The 14,866-nt window shown below is 42.5% G+C and overlaps 1 protein-coding gene across 1 annotated transcript in view; it reads left to right on the top strand.

The window, feature by feature from the left end:
- Window positions 1-14,866, top strand: part of LOC139652552 (collagen alpha-1(XIV) chain-like) — a 130,201-nt gene that overhangs the window by 97,551 nt on the left and 17,784 nt on the right. The window contains exons 16-20 of the mRNA XM_071529658.1: window positions 6,073-6,168; window positions 6,873-6,926; window positions 9,820-9,873; window positions 10,842-10,895; window positions 13,941-14,012. Coding sequence (XP_071385759.1) covers window positions 6,073-6,168; window positions 6,873-6,926; window positions 9,820-9,873; window positions 10,842-10,895; window positions 13,941-14,012 — 330 coding nt within the window. The remainder of the gene's footprint in view (window positions 1-6,072; window positions 6,169-6,872; window positions 6,927-9,819; window positions 9,874-10,841; window positions 10,896-13,940; window positions 14,013-14,866) is intronic.

Below are 14,866 nucleotides of genomic sequence, written 5' to 3'. Positions count from 1 at the left end.
GATTGCATAGTAGAAACATAGTAATTTAAAACAAATTTCCTGCATTTCTACTGGGGGTAGATACATAATTGGTGGGGGGTCACAAAAAAATTGTAATTTAAAACAAATTTCCTGCATTTCTACACCATCCAACCTCTTGGATTAAGTCAAGAAACAGCAACCCTGTATAATGTTAACCAAAAATGTAAAATGATGTTATATTATTAGATTTCAGCATTGAGGTGCTTACATTCATGATTTTGCATAGGCATACTAACCTAAAAACCTATTATTGGGAATCGTGAGAAAGTTTCAGAGCGACAGACACAGAGCGTCCCCGTAACCATAGCAACTCACTCTCACTCCTGCCTGAGAGGAGAGGGAGAGACGCAGAAGAGCCGCTGACTGAGATTACTCTGAGCAGCATGCATGGGAATAAATTACAATATAATACATTTGTGTATATTTCTAGCTATTCAGATGGTCTGAATAACTCTCTGCTGCACGGTGCTGCTCTGTCTCGTCTGTCCTGCTGTCAGTTTCCTTTTTTCGCGTCGCGACGTCATCAGTTATGAATTTGTTTTTCACTGTGTGAGAAAATGGACTTGTGGCGTGAGAGCAATGTAGAGCAAAACAGCAAAATGCAGCTGATCACGAAGTGTGATGTGTGCTCAGGTGGTGGACCATGCCTGGTGGAGGAACTGATTCTCAAAGTGTTGTTCACTGACTTCTGATGTTTCACTGCTCATCAAGTTAAGATGCTAAAGTCTTAATGTTGCTGTTTGGCTGCAGTTTGTTAGAATACAACAGAAAAGAATAGAAACTAAGGTCTGTGGTTACCGGTTTCAGCACAGTAGGATTGAATGAAGGAACAGCTCTGCTACATGGACACATAACAACCAGCAGGCAGCAAACAACACAGAATGAGTCCAAAACTGAACAGACAAAACCATGTAGAGCAAAACAGCAAAATGCAGCTGATAACAAACGGCATCAAATAATAAACACAGACATTGAACAGAGATCACATGCTGTGTGTGGAAGATATGGAGTTCAGTAAATTGATCCATTTCACCTGTTCAGATGAAAAGTAGCAGCTTGCTAAATGTGGAGTTAGTGTTTGGTGGCAGTTTATCTTGAATCTATCCTGCGTTAATACTGCAGGCAGTTCTTTCTGAGATGGAATAAAGCGTAACAAAAGTAGCACATTGTAAATTAAAACTTAACCAACTAGATACCAGACTGTTCCTTGCCATTCGTCTTCTCAAAAGAGAGCAAAACTTGAATTTTCCAGATAATTCCTCTTGGGGGAGGGAGCATGGAGTAAAAATTATCACTTGTACAATGGCTACATGTGACTGACATCTGGGGCCTCATGTGTAAAACTTGGATTCCACAAGCAGAAATCGGGAACCGGATCTAACAGATCTGAAACGGAGCCGGATCAGAGCCACAACTCTGGAGATCCGCATGACTTCTATTTTTGTCGGACGACACATCCGTATTTGAACCATAGAAATGTATATAAAGGCCAAGATTTTACTTATTATAGTCATTTATCATCATGTCAGTTAACATAGTATCCAAGTTTTCTTCTCAGTAAATTTATAGTAGCAACTGCAGCCAAATCTCTTCCATCCTCTAGGACACGACTTCCCTTATTGTCAAATAACTAATTTAGCGATGGATTTCAATTCATTCAACGTCAGATTGATTAGAATTTACTATTGACTATGTATTTTAAATCCTATCTAACCTGCAATTTTCCCAATCAGCTTCACTTCAGTCTGTAACTGGTTTCTCTCTTGAGTCAGATTGTGGTAACTGGTCTGTAACTGGTTTCTCTCTTGAGTCAGATTGTGGTAACTGGTCAGTAAATCGTTATGACTGATGTTGAGTTGGTCTCTTTCCAGCACCAAATTCTCTCTCTCCACCATGACTGAAATATCTGAAAACCATGAAAACAAACAAAGCATGTAAACAACATCAAACCCTTCTGCTTGAAAGTAAAAGCAGAGCTGAGGCGCATCTTGTGTTTTGGTAAATATCTGTTTTCACTTTTTTCCATTACTGCCCACTGTTACGTACTTCTGGTGGCAGTGAAGAGGCGAGAGAAAACTATCCAAACTAAACAAAGTCTATCTGAAGACGCACAATGATCTCTTGACACAGAACAGACAGTGGAGCTTCTGACTGGCAAATACATCAGTGGGTTTAGACTCTTCATTAATGGAGATAGGACATGGTTAAATTCACTGCTGTTCTCGTTGAACACCGGTGTTGCATAGAGCAGAGCACTTTAACCTTCTAACCTGGTGATTTTTGAAGTTCTCATAGCCCACATCATTCTGTTTCTCACCCTCACAAAAATAGCAACAGGAAAAGCAAAACTAACCACAGAGCACAAAGCAGCACGAGTGTTTTCAATGTTCTTTACACATAACCGGAGAAGTGATTGGCATTCATTCCCATTCAGCAACAGCCTGTCTTTTGTAGTGGTAAGATAATTCCAGTGTCATTTAACTTTTTATCTATCACCAATAATGTCTATGAAAAATCTAAACCCAGCAATGTATTTGGCACAGTCAGAAGCTACTAATGTCCGTTCTGCTGCTGTTTTGCTCAACCTCCCGGAAGTCATAGGCTCACATTGTTTTCAAAAAATACATTAAAAATACCTGAGACACACTGCTGAGAACTGCTCTCAACATGGAGGAGCAGCGGCTCGATACCGAGGTCCTCCCATATCACTGAGCTTCTACCCCTGTCATGAAGAGCGAGGCCAGACACCCTGCAGGGAAACTTCATTTCGGCCATGTGTATCCACGAATCTCGATCTTCCAGGCCCTACCCAGAGCTCGTAACCAAAGGTGATGGTCAGAACAAAGACTGACCGGTAAATCGAGAGCTTTGCTTTACGACTCAGCTCTCTCTCTGTCTTCACCACAATGGTTCAGCAAATGCCCGCATTAGTGCAGCCGCTGTACCTAAGGGGCAGGCGAAAACCCACGATTCATTTTACCCTCACTTGTGAATAAGACCTGGAGACACCTGAACTCTTCCACTTGAGGCGGTTGCTCACCCCTCATCTGGATGGGACAGGTCACTTCTTCAGGGACAGAACCATGACTTCAGACCACACATCGCACTCAGCTGCCAAACGTTCCAGTGTACATCTGTCCCATCCGGATGAGGGGTGACCAACCGCCTCAAGTGGAGGAGTTCAGGTGTCTCTGTGCTTCGAAAGACTATTGAAAGCCTGTTTGAAGCGTGGAGGTCTTTGCTAAAATTCGAAACATTTATTTAGTTAGCAAAAGAGCTATGCACTTCAAACAGGCTTTTAATAGTCGTTGAGCCACAACAAAAGCCTTGACCAGCACTTCCTACTATCACCTGCTTAGAGCTACTAGCTAAATAAGAAGCACAGGGGCTAAGTGATTGCTACTTCCATGAAATAACATTAAAATGGCCACGGCTATAATTAGTAGTTAAAGCTGCACAAGGCAAGATTGTTATGTAAAAATACACCCATCTTATCATCTTATATTTGCCCAATTGGCAAAAATTAATTGCAGGTGTTGGTCACTGGCGGGAAATTTGGTGCACAGTAAATGACGAATTTAGCGAAACACAGCAGCAAGAGCTCTGTCCACACTAAGCTGGACTCACAACGATGGTTGAATCTCCTGCCAAAAGATTTTTTTCACCATGTCCACCCCAACAAGCCACTAAGAAGAAGAAATTTAGCTCTGAGGACTGCTTAGTTTACTGACGACACATCATATGATTTCTGGGTAATGAAGTCCTAATTCAGCGATTTTTCACTGAATTAGGAGCAATGGTCAGCTAGCGTGACACGGTTATCGGTTAAATTACCTACTCCACTACCTGTTCCACTAACCTCACTTCAATACCACAGGTAATAACGTTGTGGTTTGCAGGGCAGCAGAAGATGTGGATGTCTGTAAATCGGCAGGTAAATTGGCAGAGAGTGGGGCTCGCTGTGTAGGACTAAATGTGGCATTTAGTCCATAAGCAAGAGGTCAACTCTTAGTCAAAGACGCCCTCTAGAGGCCATCTCACGAAGCGACATCTAATGAAGCAACAGGTGTCTGACTGACTGACCTGAATTTGCCTCGTGATTCCTTCGGTTGCGGCGTGGGAAAAATAAGATACTATGGTGAAGACTATAACCAAATATACAGTATAACAATTCAACTGTAAGTAATATATAACAGAAACAGGCCGATAAACAAGCCATAAAAGACACCAATTCATAGCTTAGAGTGACTTGAGACGTGACGTTATGAAATAAAAATGAGAGCCTCACAGTAGATGGACAGGACGATGATCCCAGTCCCCAGCAGAAGGCCCAGCAGGCCCAGACTCACTGCAGCAGCTCTGAAAGGGTTTCTGCTTCTCTGAACGGCCGGAAGATACGTTTGAGTGTGTGATCCTGCAGAGGCAAAGTACACACAGATCACATTCACATTCACACCAAGCATGTTCTGAGTTTATTTGAACTCTGGAGCGTTTATTCCTAGTGCTGGGTCTGGCTCTCGATTTTTACTGATTCCGATTCTTCTCATCGATCCGATTCTTCATGGATTGATGAAACAAGGGCAAACTTAGAGAGTGCAGAGAAGTCTGTCATGCTTTGCCAAAGTTGTACGGACTGGAATCAGATTTGTTTTAACCCACCACTGCAAAAGTCTCTAACCTGGCAAAGATTACCAAGAATAAGCAACTTGTGAGTCCATGTGACTTTTCTTTACAAGCCCTGGTTCTCTTGTAATTTGACAGTGTGAACCTAAACGAACAGAATTAAAAAATGCAAGACAGTAAAGTTTTCCACTATGGTTCGAACCAACGAAAATAAAGTAGGTGTGATCGCACCTTTACTATGTGAGAAGTAACACTAACGAAAGTCAACGGCCAAAGTTTTAAAAGACTGGCGCAGAAATTGTTAGGATATCATTTAGAAGTTTGGTGCAAAGATATCTGACCCCTTTCACTTTTTCTTTTGCAGAATGATAATAACTAGAAAAGGTTGCATTTTCTGAAGAAAAATTGTGTGCTTGCTTCAGCAAGAGAAGGCTGAAGACAGTTGAATTCATTACAAATAGTTTAAATGTCTGTACATTTTGAGTATTTAGATCTGGTGTTTGAAGTAGTAGCTGAAGTAATAGATGTAGCAGTAGAGTGGAGTAGAGAGACTGCTGACACAGTAGTAGCACTAGTGGTAACAGTAGGCCCTAGTTGTAATTGTAGACTCGAGTCCAAGTCATGTGACTCGAGTCCCCACTTCTCATATGCCGTATCGATGTTGTTAACTATCAGGGTCTGTAGGTTTCATAAACAGACTGGATGCTCTTTGGCTTAATTTGTTGAGTTTTCCAGTATCGATGTGGAAACCAGGTAGCAGTTCATGTGCTTCACACCTCGTTCAAACTTTCCAACACTTGCAGGACGCTCTGAAAACATGCAGCTGACAAACCTCTGCTCTGCCTCGAGGCCGTGACTTGCTCTGTCCTGACTGTGTCTGTGTCTGCACACTACTTTGAAGAAAACCTTTCAGTCAGTATTCATGCATTGGTAGACATGGTGGTAAATTTTAATACAAAACAATTTTTAATACAATAATTTTTGAAAGGTCGGCTATTTTTTAGGATTTCAAAATGAATGACTAATGAAGACATTGTTTAAATTTGGTTTTGCTTGAGTTGTTAAAACGTAGTTCCAGATGTAGTTCCCCCCCCCCACACTAACCCTAACCCTAACCCCCAGTCATACCCACACACACACACACACACACACAGAAACACACACACATGCATGTAGGCAGATACACACTTAGAAGCCCAGTGACACACATGCACACACACACACACACATGCACATACACACACACGAAACAAGACATACCTGACAAGAAAATGACGCTTTGATGTTGTATCCAGACTTATCAAGCTCATTTTAGGATTTTTTTCAGGATATCTGCCAACATGACAGTCTCTCTCTCTCTCTCTCTCTCTCTCTCTCTCTCTCTCTCTCTCTCTCTCTCTCTCTCCCTCTCTCTCTGTCTCTCTCCAGGGGCCGATTGGTTCGGTTGGGGATACAGGTGTCCCAGGACCCCAGGGACCCCCTGGTCCACAGGGCCCCAGCGGACGCTCCATCATCGGACCCCCGGTAAAACACACACACACACACACACACACACACAATGACTCCTACTCTCCCTGTCTCCCTCTGTCGGTATGGAGCTGAAGTCAACATCACGTCCAGTATAATTCTCATCAGACTCCCATTTAAAACGTGATTCTGATTTAAAAAGTTAAAGTGTGATTATTACCAAAGCAGAGCATTGTGGGTTTGAAGTTAGCAGAATATTTATTTTGTTTTTGGCTTATACCAAGCTTCTGCATCGAACACTGATATGAATCTCCACCAGTATAGCTAATAAGCTGTCTTTCTGCTTTACCTCCTTCTAAACCCTTTTCCACCTTTCCTTTTACTTCCCATCATTTCATTTTGCGGCTCTGCTCATGATTTAGGGACAAGATGGGACAAATGGAAGCAATTTTACTTAAGTTATATTCAAGTGTTTGTTTGTTTTTTCATGATTCTGAAAATCTACCTCTGAACACTGTACAAATAGCCGTAATCAAAAGTGATTTTGCGGCCCTGCTAGTCGGCATCTATCTGTGATTGATTTAGGGATACAAAATGGCGCAAACGAAAGCATTTTTATTTGGGTTTTTTTTCACAATATTGAAAATCAGCCTCCAAACACTGTACAAATAACCATAACATTAAAACGACCCTGAATGATATTTTTTTAGTAAGTGCTCATTTAAAGGTTTACATTAACCCCTTCCTGTCCTGGTTTCCAGGGAGGACCAGGAGAGAGAGGAGAGAAGGGTGAAGGTGGACTGCCGGGATCACAGGTAAAAAATGAAAATACACGGTGACAGTTTAGATTAGGAAACACATATTGACTATTAATAAGTTGCTTATTAACATGCATATTAGTAATGTATTAGGTCATTATTAGTCATAACAAACCACTTATTAACACCTTATTCTGCAGTATTGTTTTATTTATTTATTTATTTATTTATTAGAGCACGTTAATAAACATCAGTATAAAAATACAAGATGTAAACTTGCCGGAGTTAGCAAAAATGCTAATTTACATACGTAGTCCCTAGGCAGGTAACAAAAACAGGAGCATTACAAGTGACAATATACAAATACAAATATACAAATACACAAATAGAGATAGACAAAATACATAACAAGTATAGTATACTACATAAGTATATATTCTACAAGTATAGCCCATTGCTACCTCATTGCTGTTTATAGAAGTCAGTAAGGAAGTTGTTGCAGATTAATTGGGTTTTTAGTCTGATTTGCTCAGTATGGGGCTTATGGGGCCCAAGGTTAATAGTTAACATGTGTTGGCTAACTAAAGTGTTACCAAATACACAAACATAATAGTTTATACAGCAGGTATTTTAAGTTAAAGACACCAGCCAACCAGGAGCAGGTTTAGCATTTATTGTCTGCAATGCCAACTGTAACCAAGGAGCTAGTTAGTGATCTTTCTCGTTTTCTCCTGCTGGTTATTCTTTACGTCTGTATATTAATTCGAAGAAAACCTTTCAGTCGGTGCTCATGCATTGATAACTGTTGTTTACAAGTTGCAGAATACTCTTGAGGATGTATTCTATATTCACAGCGAAAAACGTTCTGGTGTTGTTGCCTCAATGAAAACAAGTGAAACTCTGGTACAAGACAAACAGGCTTGTGATGTGTTTTTCACCCCCTATTATTTGTCAGATCTAGTTGAAACAGGTGAGTGAAAATGTCTGCACACTTTTTGTCAAGTCCAAAAAAAAAAGCAGAAATACATATGTAAAAAAATAATAATAACAGAAAATGTCTCAAGTGCGTAAATTAAAAAATTCTGAGTGTAGAAGATCAAAAAGAATTCGCACTCGATAAAGGAAAAAAATCAAAAAGAGACTAGCCCTTTTTTCACCTTGTCACCATGTAAATGAATTGTGGCATTTTTTGCCTCAGCTGGCCTCTTTTTGTTTTTTTACATGCATAGTGTGCAATTTTTTTCAGATCTAGTTTACCCACCTTTTTTAAGATGATATATATCTATATTATATAAATCCACAGTGTATTACAGTGTTGAGACGACGTCAAAGTCGTCCATCACTGCAACCTGCATTGATTTGTGAAATCAGAACCTAAATATCTCTCAAATATCAGTTTCCAAAGCTGTTTTAATGTTTTTTTTACCATGCCATCAGAGTATATATGAAGATTTTGTTTGTTTGGTTTGATGTTGAGCTTTCTGCACATCTGTGAAACGTTTGCTGGGGTTTGATTCATGTCATGGTTAAAGTGTCTGAGTCAGGTCCAACATGCAGAGAGCCGACAGATTCGTTTACATCATCAGTCACAGAACATGGAGCCGTGTGCAGCTTCAGATTCAGAAGGTTTGCGTCTTGGCAAAGCGTCTCCCACAAATAATTACTGCACAACTCTAAATTACGGGGTTTAATTTGACCTTTCGGAAGCAAACAGTTGTCAGGTTTTGAGTAATGGTGCCATTTGCAAAAGGTTGATTTCAGCGATTCCGATCCATTGTTTTGTTCCCTGGGTTTGTCAAATCTACAGTGAGCTGCAGCCACAACCGCACAGCGACGCATTTTAAAACTGAAAATAAAATATCAAATGCATGGTGATGGAGGAAGCCACGGCACATTAATCTGCTAAATGACTTTGAATCCGTCCAAATACATTTGGACCGCGCAAAATTGACTGTAATTCTTTAACTGCTGATCTGATACGGCTGAAAATACACACACATTAAAGCTCACAGTCTGTGTTTGAACCTCACAGTCACTGCAAAAAAACACCAAGCACTCGGTCTTTCTCAACATGCATTCTTGTGTGTGCTGGTGCTGGTGTTGACGTGAGATCTAATGGCGGAAATTCGATTCTGAAACTAAGAGAGACAGATGACAGATTAAGATTACTACTATTAAGGTTTCTGACTGTTTTTTTGGCAATAAATATTAGATTTTTTTCTCTGAGATCCGAGGAATACTGATGGAACTTCTTGTGGATCTTTGTCTGTCTTTCCAACTCTTGACAACTCATCCTAGTTAAGTGGAAAGGAAAGTTTTACTCTCTGGTTTAAAGATCTTATGCTCCATCTGACACCAGACAAAATGAGGTATTCTTCGATTTCTACACCATGGGCCTGTTTTAACCCATGTAGGAAAGATGGACGCTACTCACATCTCACTCTCATAAAGTTGCATCTAAATTATTTTTTAGCAATGGTGCAATAGGGGTGGGAAGTGCTACTATTTTGTATTATTTAAAATGCAAATAAGACCGTGAACAAAACTAAAAAGATCCTGGAAGTTTACTCGGCAGCTGAGGAAGCGTCGGACGGCGACCCGGGCAGTCTGCAGCAGAAACAGCTGGAAACTGAACAGCTGGGCTTCTTAATTGATCACACAACATCTGTAACGTCTGTAAAGATCTTCTCTGTTCTCACTCTGACAAGTTTGTTCTCTCCAAGACTGAGGAGTCAAGTATCGACTTGGTGCTTTTGGATCAGATGTTCACCTGGTGTGTTGCTGCTCAAACACTCATAATGACCAAGTCTTTAATAACAGTGCTGTTTAAACCTGAGTGTGATGATTCAGATGCAGTGCTGCTCTGCAGAGAAGTCTGTGGAGGAGTCTGAACTCAGCTGTTTCTGTTCTACCTGAATCCAACTTTACTTTTCCTCTCATGTTGTTTCAGGGAGTTCCTGGTTCAGCTGGAGTTCAAGGGAGAGAGGGACTACCAGGACCCAGGGTGAGTCAGTACTACTACTAACACTACTGATAGTAACACTACTAATACTACTACTGCTACTACTGTAACTACTACTAGTACTGCTGCTACCACTACTACTACTACTACTAACACTACTAATAGTAACAGTACTACTACTACTGCCACTACTGTAACTACTACTAGTACTGCTGCTACTACTACTACTATTACTACTGCTAATACTACCAGTAATACTACTACTTCTACTAGTACTGCTGCTACTACTACTACTACTACTACTACTGCTATTACTACTGCTAATACTACCAGTACTACTACTACTACTACTACTGCTACTACTGTAACTAATACCAGTACTGCTGCTACTACATATATTACTGTAACTACTACTAGTACTGCTGCTACTACTACTACTACTACTACTACTACTACTACTGCTATTACTACCATTACTACCAGTACTACTACTACTACTGTAACTACTACTAGTACTGCTGCTACTACTACTACTACTACTACTGCTATTACTACCATTACTACCAGTACTACTACTGTAACTACTACTACTACAAATGCTACTACTACTACTACTAATACTGCTAATACTACCAGTACTACTACTACTACTACTACTACTATTACTACCATTACTACTACTGCTACTACTACTACTGCTAATACTACCAGTACTACTACTACTACTACTGCCACTACTACTACTATTACTACAACTAGTATACAAATATAGTATCTTTTAAAACAGAGTTCTTTACTGAGAGTAAATGAAATGAAAGCCATTAATAAAAGCAATAAAAATATCAGACATGAATTACAGAACAGGGTTAGAGAAGAATGAATCAGACAAACCCAGTAAGAGTTAACATGTATGTTGTGTATAAGCGTGTGCAGGAACGTGCTTCACTCCACAACATACACTGCATACAGTGTCTGTGTTGTATGTTCATCAAGCTTGTTTTCCTCCACAGGGCCTGGCAGGGAAAGACGGGCCCCCGGGCAGGCCGGGCCCCCCGGGGACCATCGTAAGTCATGATGAAGTTATCAGACTGTTCCTCTGTGTGTGTGTGTGTGTGTGTGTGTGTGTGTGTGTGTGTGATCGGACACTCAAACCCCCCCCTGCAGCCCGCTCAGCAGGCCGTTAAACAACACAGAAGAAGAAGAAGCGGGGGAAGCGGTGATTGGTGGCAGTTAACCCCGTCTCTCCCCCGGTTCCCCTGCAGCTCGGTCTGATTGGGATTGTGACCGCAGGAGATAATTATGGATCTGAGAGGAGATTGGGGTTGTGACAGGAGCGCCGCTGTCGCCAGAGGAAAGCTTTAAAATGACTGGAGTGAACGTAAAGGAGGAATTAAAGCGGAACGACGGCCATTTTCAAGCCTGGGCCTCATTTCATACCGATCGACTCTGACCGAAATCTCATCAGCCGCTTCGCCGTAGAGCTGCGTACCTCTGGCTCTGCAGTTCAGTCCTATAGGGAGACAATGGACTCTTCAAAAATTAACCCCAAAAGCACCCAAAGCATTTCTTCTTCTCGCTCTGTAATGAGACATGTTGGGGAAAAGACGTGCATATAAATCTAAAGTCGGGCCTTTCTCCTGCAGGTTTGATGCTGCCTTCGCTGTTGCTGTAGCACTTCCTCGTTTCCTCTGTGTTTTTAATAAAGAGCGATGAAAGGATTGTCAGGTCATGGACAGTGTTGGGGTCGTTACTCAAAAAAAGTAATGTATTACACATTACTCGTTACTTTTAAAAAAAGTAATGCATTACTTTACTTACATATTTACTCCCTGTAGAAAGTAATTCATATACTACTCGTTACTTTTGCGTTACTCCACAACAACGGCGATTCTGCTGTAGAAACGGGCAACATGTCCTCTGTATGTACGATGCTACAAGCCTGTTCATCTCTGCTTTTGTTACCTGTTGAAAATCAAGCTTTGGCAGCTCGGTTGGGGTCGGCTTACACTCAGCCTGGGCATCACTCTGGGTCCGGGGGTCTTTCGCTACCAGCTTAGCGTTAGCATGTTGCCTCTGCAGGTGCTTGGAGGGATTTGATGTGGTGTTCACAGCAGTGGATCGTTGTCTCTGGCCTGGGCACAGTTTGCACTTCACCGTCACATTCTTGTCCTTTCGCGCAACAAATTGGAAGTAATTTGCATATCTCTCCACCCCTCAAAAGTTGTAGACCGCTCTGCCGTTTTTGTCCCATCTCCCGCACGAACTGTCTCTAGCCAAAGTCACACGAGAGGTCAGAGGTCAGAGGTTGTTGCGCAAGCGTGCATGAAAAGGCACGTTTGATGATTTTTTTCTATCCGCCCAGATAATCCTGCAGATTCCAGATCCAAGATCTTGCAGATAATTGAAGAACATATGTAACGCAAGTAACGACATAATTGTTTGATTAGTAACTGTAACGTGATTACTAAATTTAGGAACCGTAACACGTTACATTAGTGCGTTACAGACAAATGTAATGTGATTACATTAATGTGTTATCCCCAACACTGGTCATGGATAAACTAAAAATTAAATATATATATGCTGTAATCAGGCAGCAGCCACATTGATCCGTTCTGTCTGTCAATTTCAGTTCATTTCCACTGACAGCTGTCTGACTGATGACGCTCCGTCTGTCAGATTTCAGATTTGACGGACAGAAAGTTCAACCCGGCTGAACTTTTTTTCTGGACGGACGGATTCGTCAGCGTCCGTTCAGCCAATCAGAAGCGTTCCTACGTTTGTTTTGGGGAAAACTAGCGGCGAACACAGAGACGACGGAACAAAGATAAGCCAGAGTTCACCTGGTGGAGCGTTGGGATGACTGGAGGTTTTCCAGATCAGTTTCTGATTGAATTTATACAGTAGAGTCTGTTTCTTCTGTTTTCTATCAAGCAGCTCCGTTATGAGCAAAGCTTCCTGTTCCTCTGCCTCGCCGCCATGTTGACGCTCAGAACAAACCAACACACACATCTATCTGTCAGCAGTAATTCAATGATGGGAGTCGCTCTGTACTGACACTGTTGATGAGATGTTGGTCAGAATCGATCAGGATGATGGAAAACGACAGAAAACAGACGGATTTAAGTTTGTGGCCTAATTGTTATCGTTTATATCTCCTCTCCTCTCTCCTCCTTTCCTCTCCTCCCCTCTCCTCTTCCCCTCCTCTCCTCCTCTCCCCTCTGCTTGCTTCCTCTCCTCTCCTCTCCTCCTCTCCCCTCCTCTATTCCTCACCTCTCCTCTCTTCCTCTCCTCTCTTCTCCTCTCCTCTCCTCTCTCCTCTTCCCCTCCTCTCTTCCTCTCCTCTCCTCTCCCCTCTCCTCTTCCACTCCTCTCTTCCTCTCCTCTCCTCTCCTCCTCTCCCCTCTCCTCTTCCCCTCCTCTATTCCTCACCTCTCCTCTCTTCCTCTCCTCTCTTCTCCTCTCCTCTCCCCTCCTCCTCTCCTCTCATCCTCTCTTCCCCTCCTCTCCTCCTCTCTCCTCTCCTCTCCCTCTCCTCCTCTCCTCTCTCCTCTCCTCCTCTCTTCCCCTCCTCCCCTCTCCTCCTCCTCTCCTCTCCTTCTCCTCCTCCTCTCCTCCTCTCTTCCTCTCTTCCCCTCCTCTCCTCCCCTCCTCTCCTCTCCTCTCCTCTCCCTCTCCTCCTCCTCTCCTCTCTCCTCCTCTTTTCCCCTCCTCTCCTCTCCTCTCTCCTCCTCTTTTCCCCTCCTCTCCTCTCCTCCTCCTCTCCTCCTCTCTTCCCCTCCTCTCCTCCCCTCCTCCCTCCTCTCCTCTCCTCCTCTCTTCCTCTCCCCTCCTCTCCCCTCCGCTCTTCTTCTCCTCTCTCCTGCTCTCCTTTCCTGCTCTCCTCTCCCTTCCTCTCCTCCTCCCCTCTCCTCTCTCCTCTTCCCCTCCTCTATTCCTCACCTCTCCTCTCTTCCTCTCCTCTCTCCTTTCCCCTCCTCTCCTCTCTCCTTTCCTCTCCTCTCCTTTCCTACTCTTCTCTCCTCCTCTCCTCTCTCCTCTCTCTTCCCCTCCTCTCCTCCCCTCCTCTCTCCTCTCCTCTCCTCTCCTCCTCCTCTCCTCTCTCCTAGGGGACTCCAGGAGCCCCGGGGGCCCCCGGCACTTCCGGTCCTCCAGGAAAACAAGGGGAACTTGGACCGCCGGTGAGTCAGTCTGTCAGTCCATGATCCAGACAGGAGGCAGACCAGCAGGCTGTCAGAGCCTTCAGTCTGTTAACCTTCACTAATCCAGAGGAAGATAGCTGCTGCCTTTCATGAGTTTAACTGGTTTTGAAATATTTTGGTGAAGTAGCCCGGTGGCTGTTGTTAGGAGAAGGGCAGAGAAAAGTGATTTTTCTGGAGGAAATGCGTGTGATTGCTGAGAGCACAAACTTATTAGTGTATTTGCCAGCCTATAGAGCCCTATTGTGAACCCGGAAATGTTGAGTACCCCTAAGTTTTATGTTAGAAATGTACAGTACGGGTCCCCAGTAGGGCTGCAACTAACGATTATTTTCATTGTCGATTAATCGATTAGTTGTTTGGTCTATAAAATGTCAGAAAATGGTGAAAAATGTGGATCAGTGTTTCCCAAAGCCCAAGATGACGTCCTCAAATGTCTTGTTTTGTCCACAACCCAAAGATATTCAGTTTACTGTCATAGAGGAGGAAAGAAACCAGAAAATATTCACATTTAAGAAGCTGGAATCAGGGAATTTTGACTTATTTTTCTTATAAAAATTAGTCAAACCGATTAATTGATTATCAAAATAGTTGGCGATTAATTTAGTAGTTGACATCTAATCAATTAATCGATTAATCATTGCAGCTCTAGTCCCCAGCATTTAGAACCTGCCGGATGATAACTTGCATATGTTGGTCAATTTGCATAATTAGCATTAATTAGCATAATCACCTATATGGACAATATTTCAGCAACTGCTTGGCCAATCTGGACAATATTGGAGTGGTTTTGGCAGTTATTGAGGATGCTGAATCCATTTCTGACGTTTTCAAAA

The sequence above is a fragment of the Centroberyx affinis genome, unplaced genomic scaffold, assembly GCF_046629955.1.
Source record: "Centroberyx affinis isolate AG114_WGS23_722 - 3 ecotype Tasmania unplaced genomic scaffold, CSIRO-AGI_Caff_v1 ptg001824l_1, whole genome shotgun sequence".
NCBI lineage: Eukaryota > Metazoa > Chordata > Actinopteri > Beryciformes > Berycidae > Centroberyx > Centroberyx affinis.
This window is presented reverse-complemented; position numbering and strand designations above follow the sequence as displayed.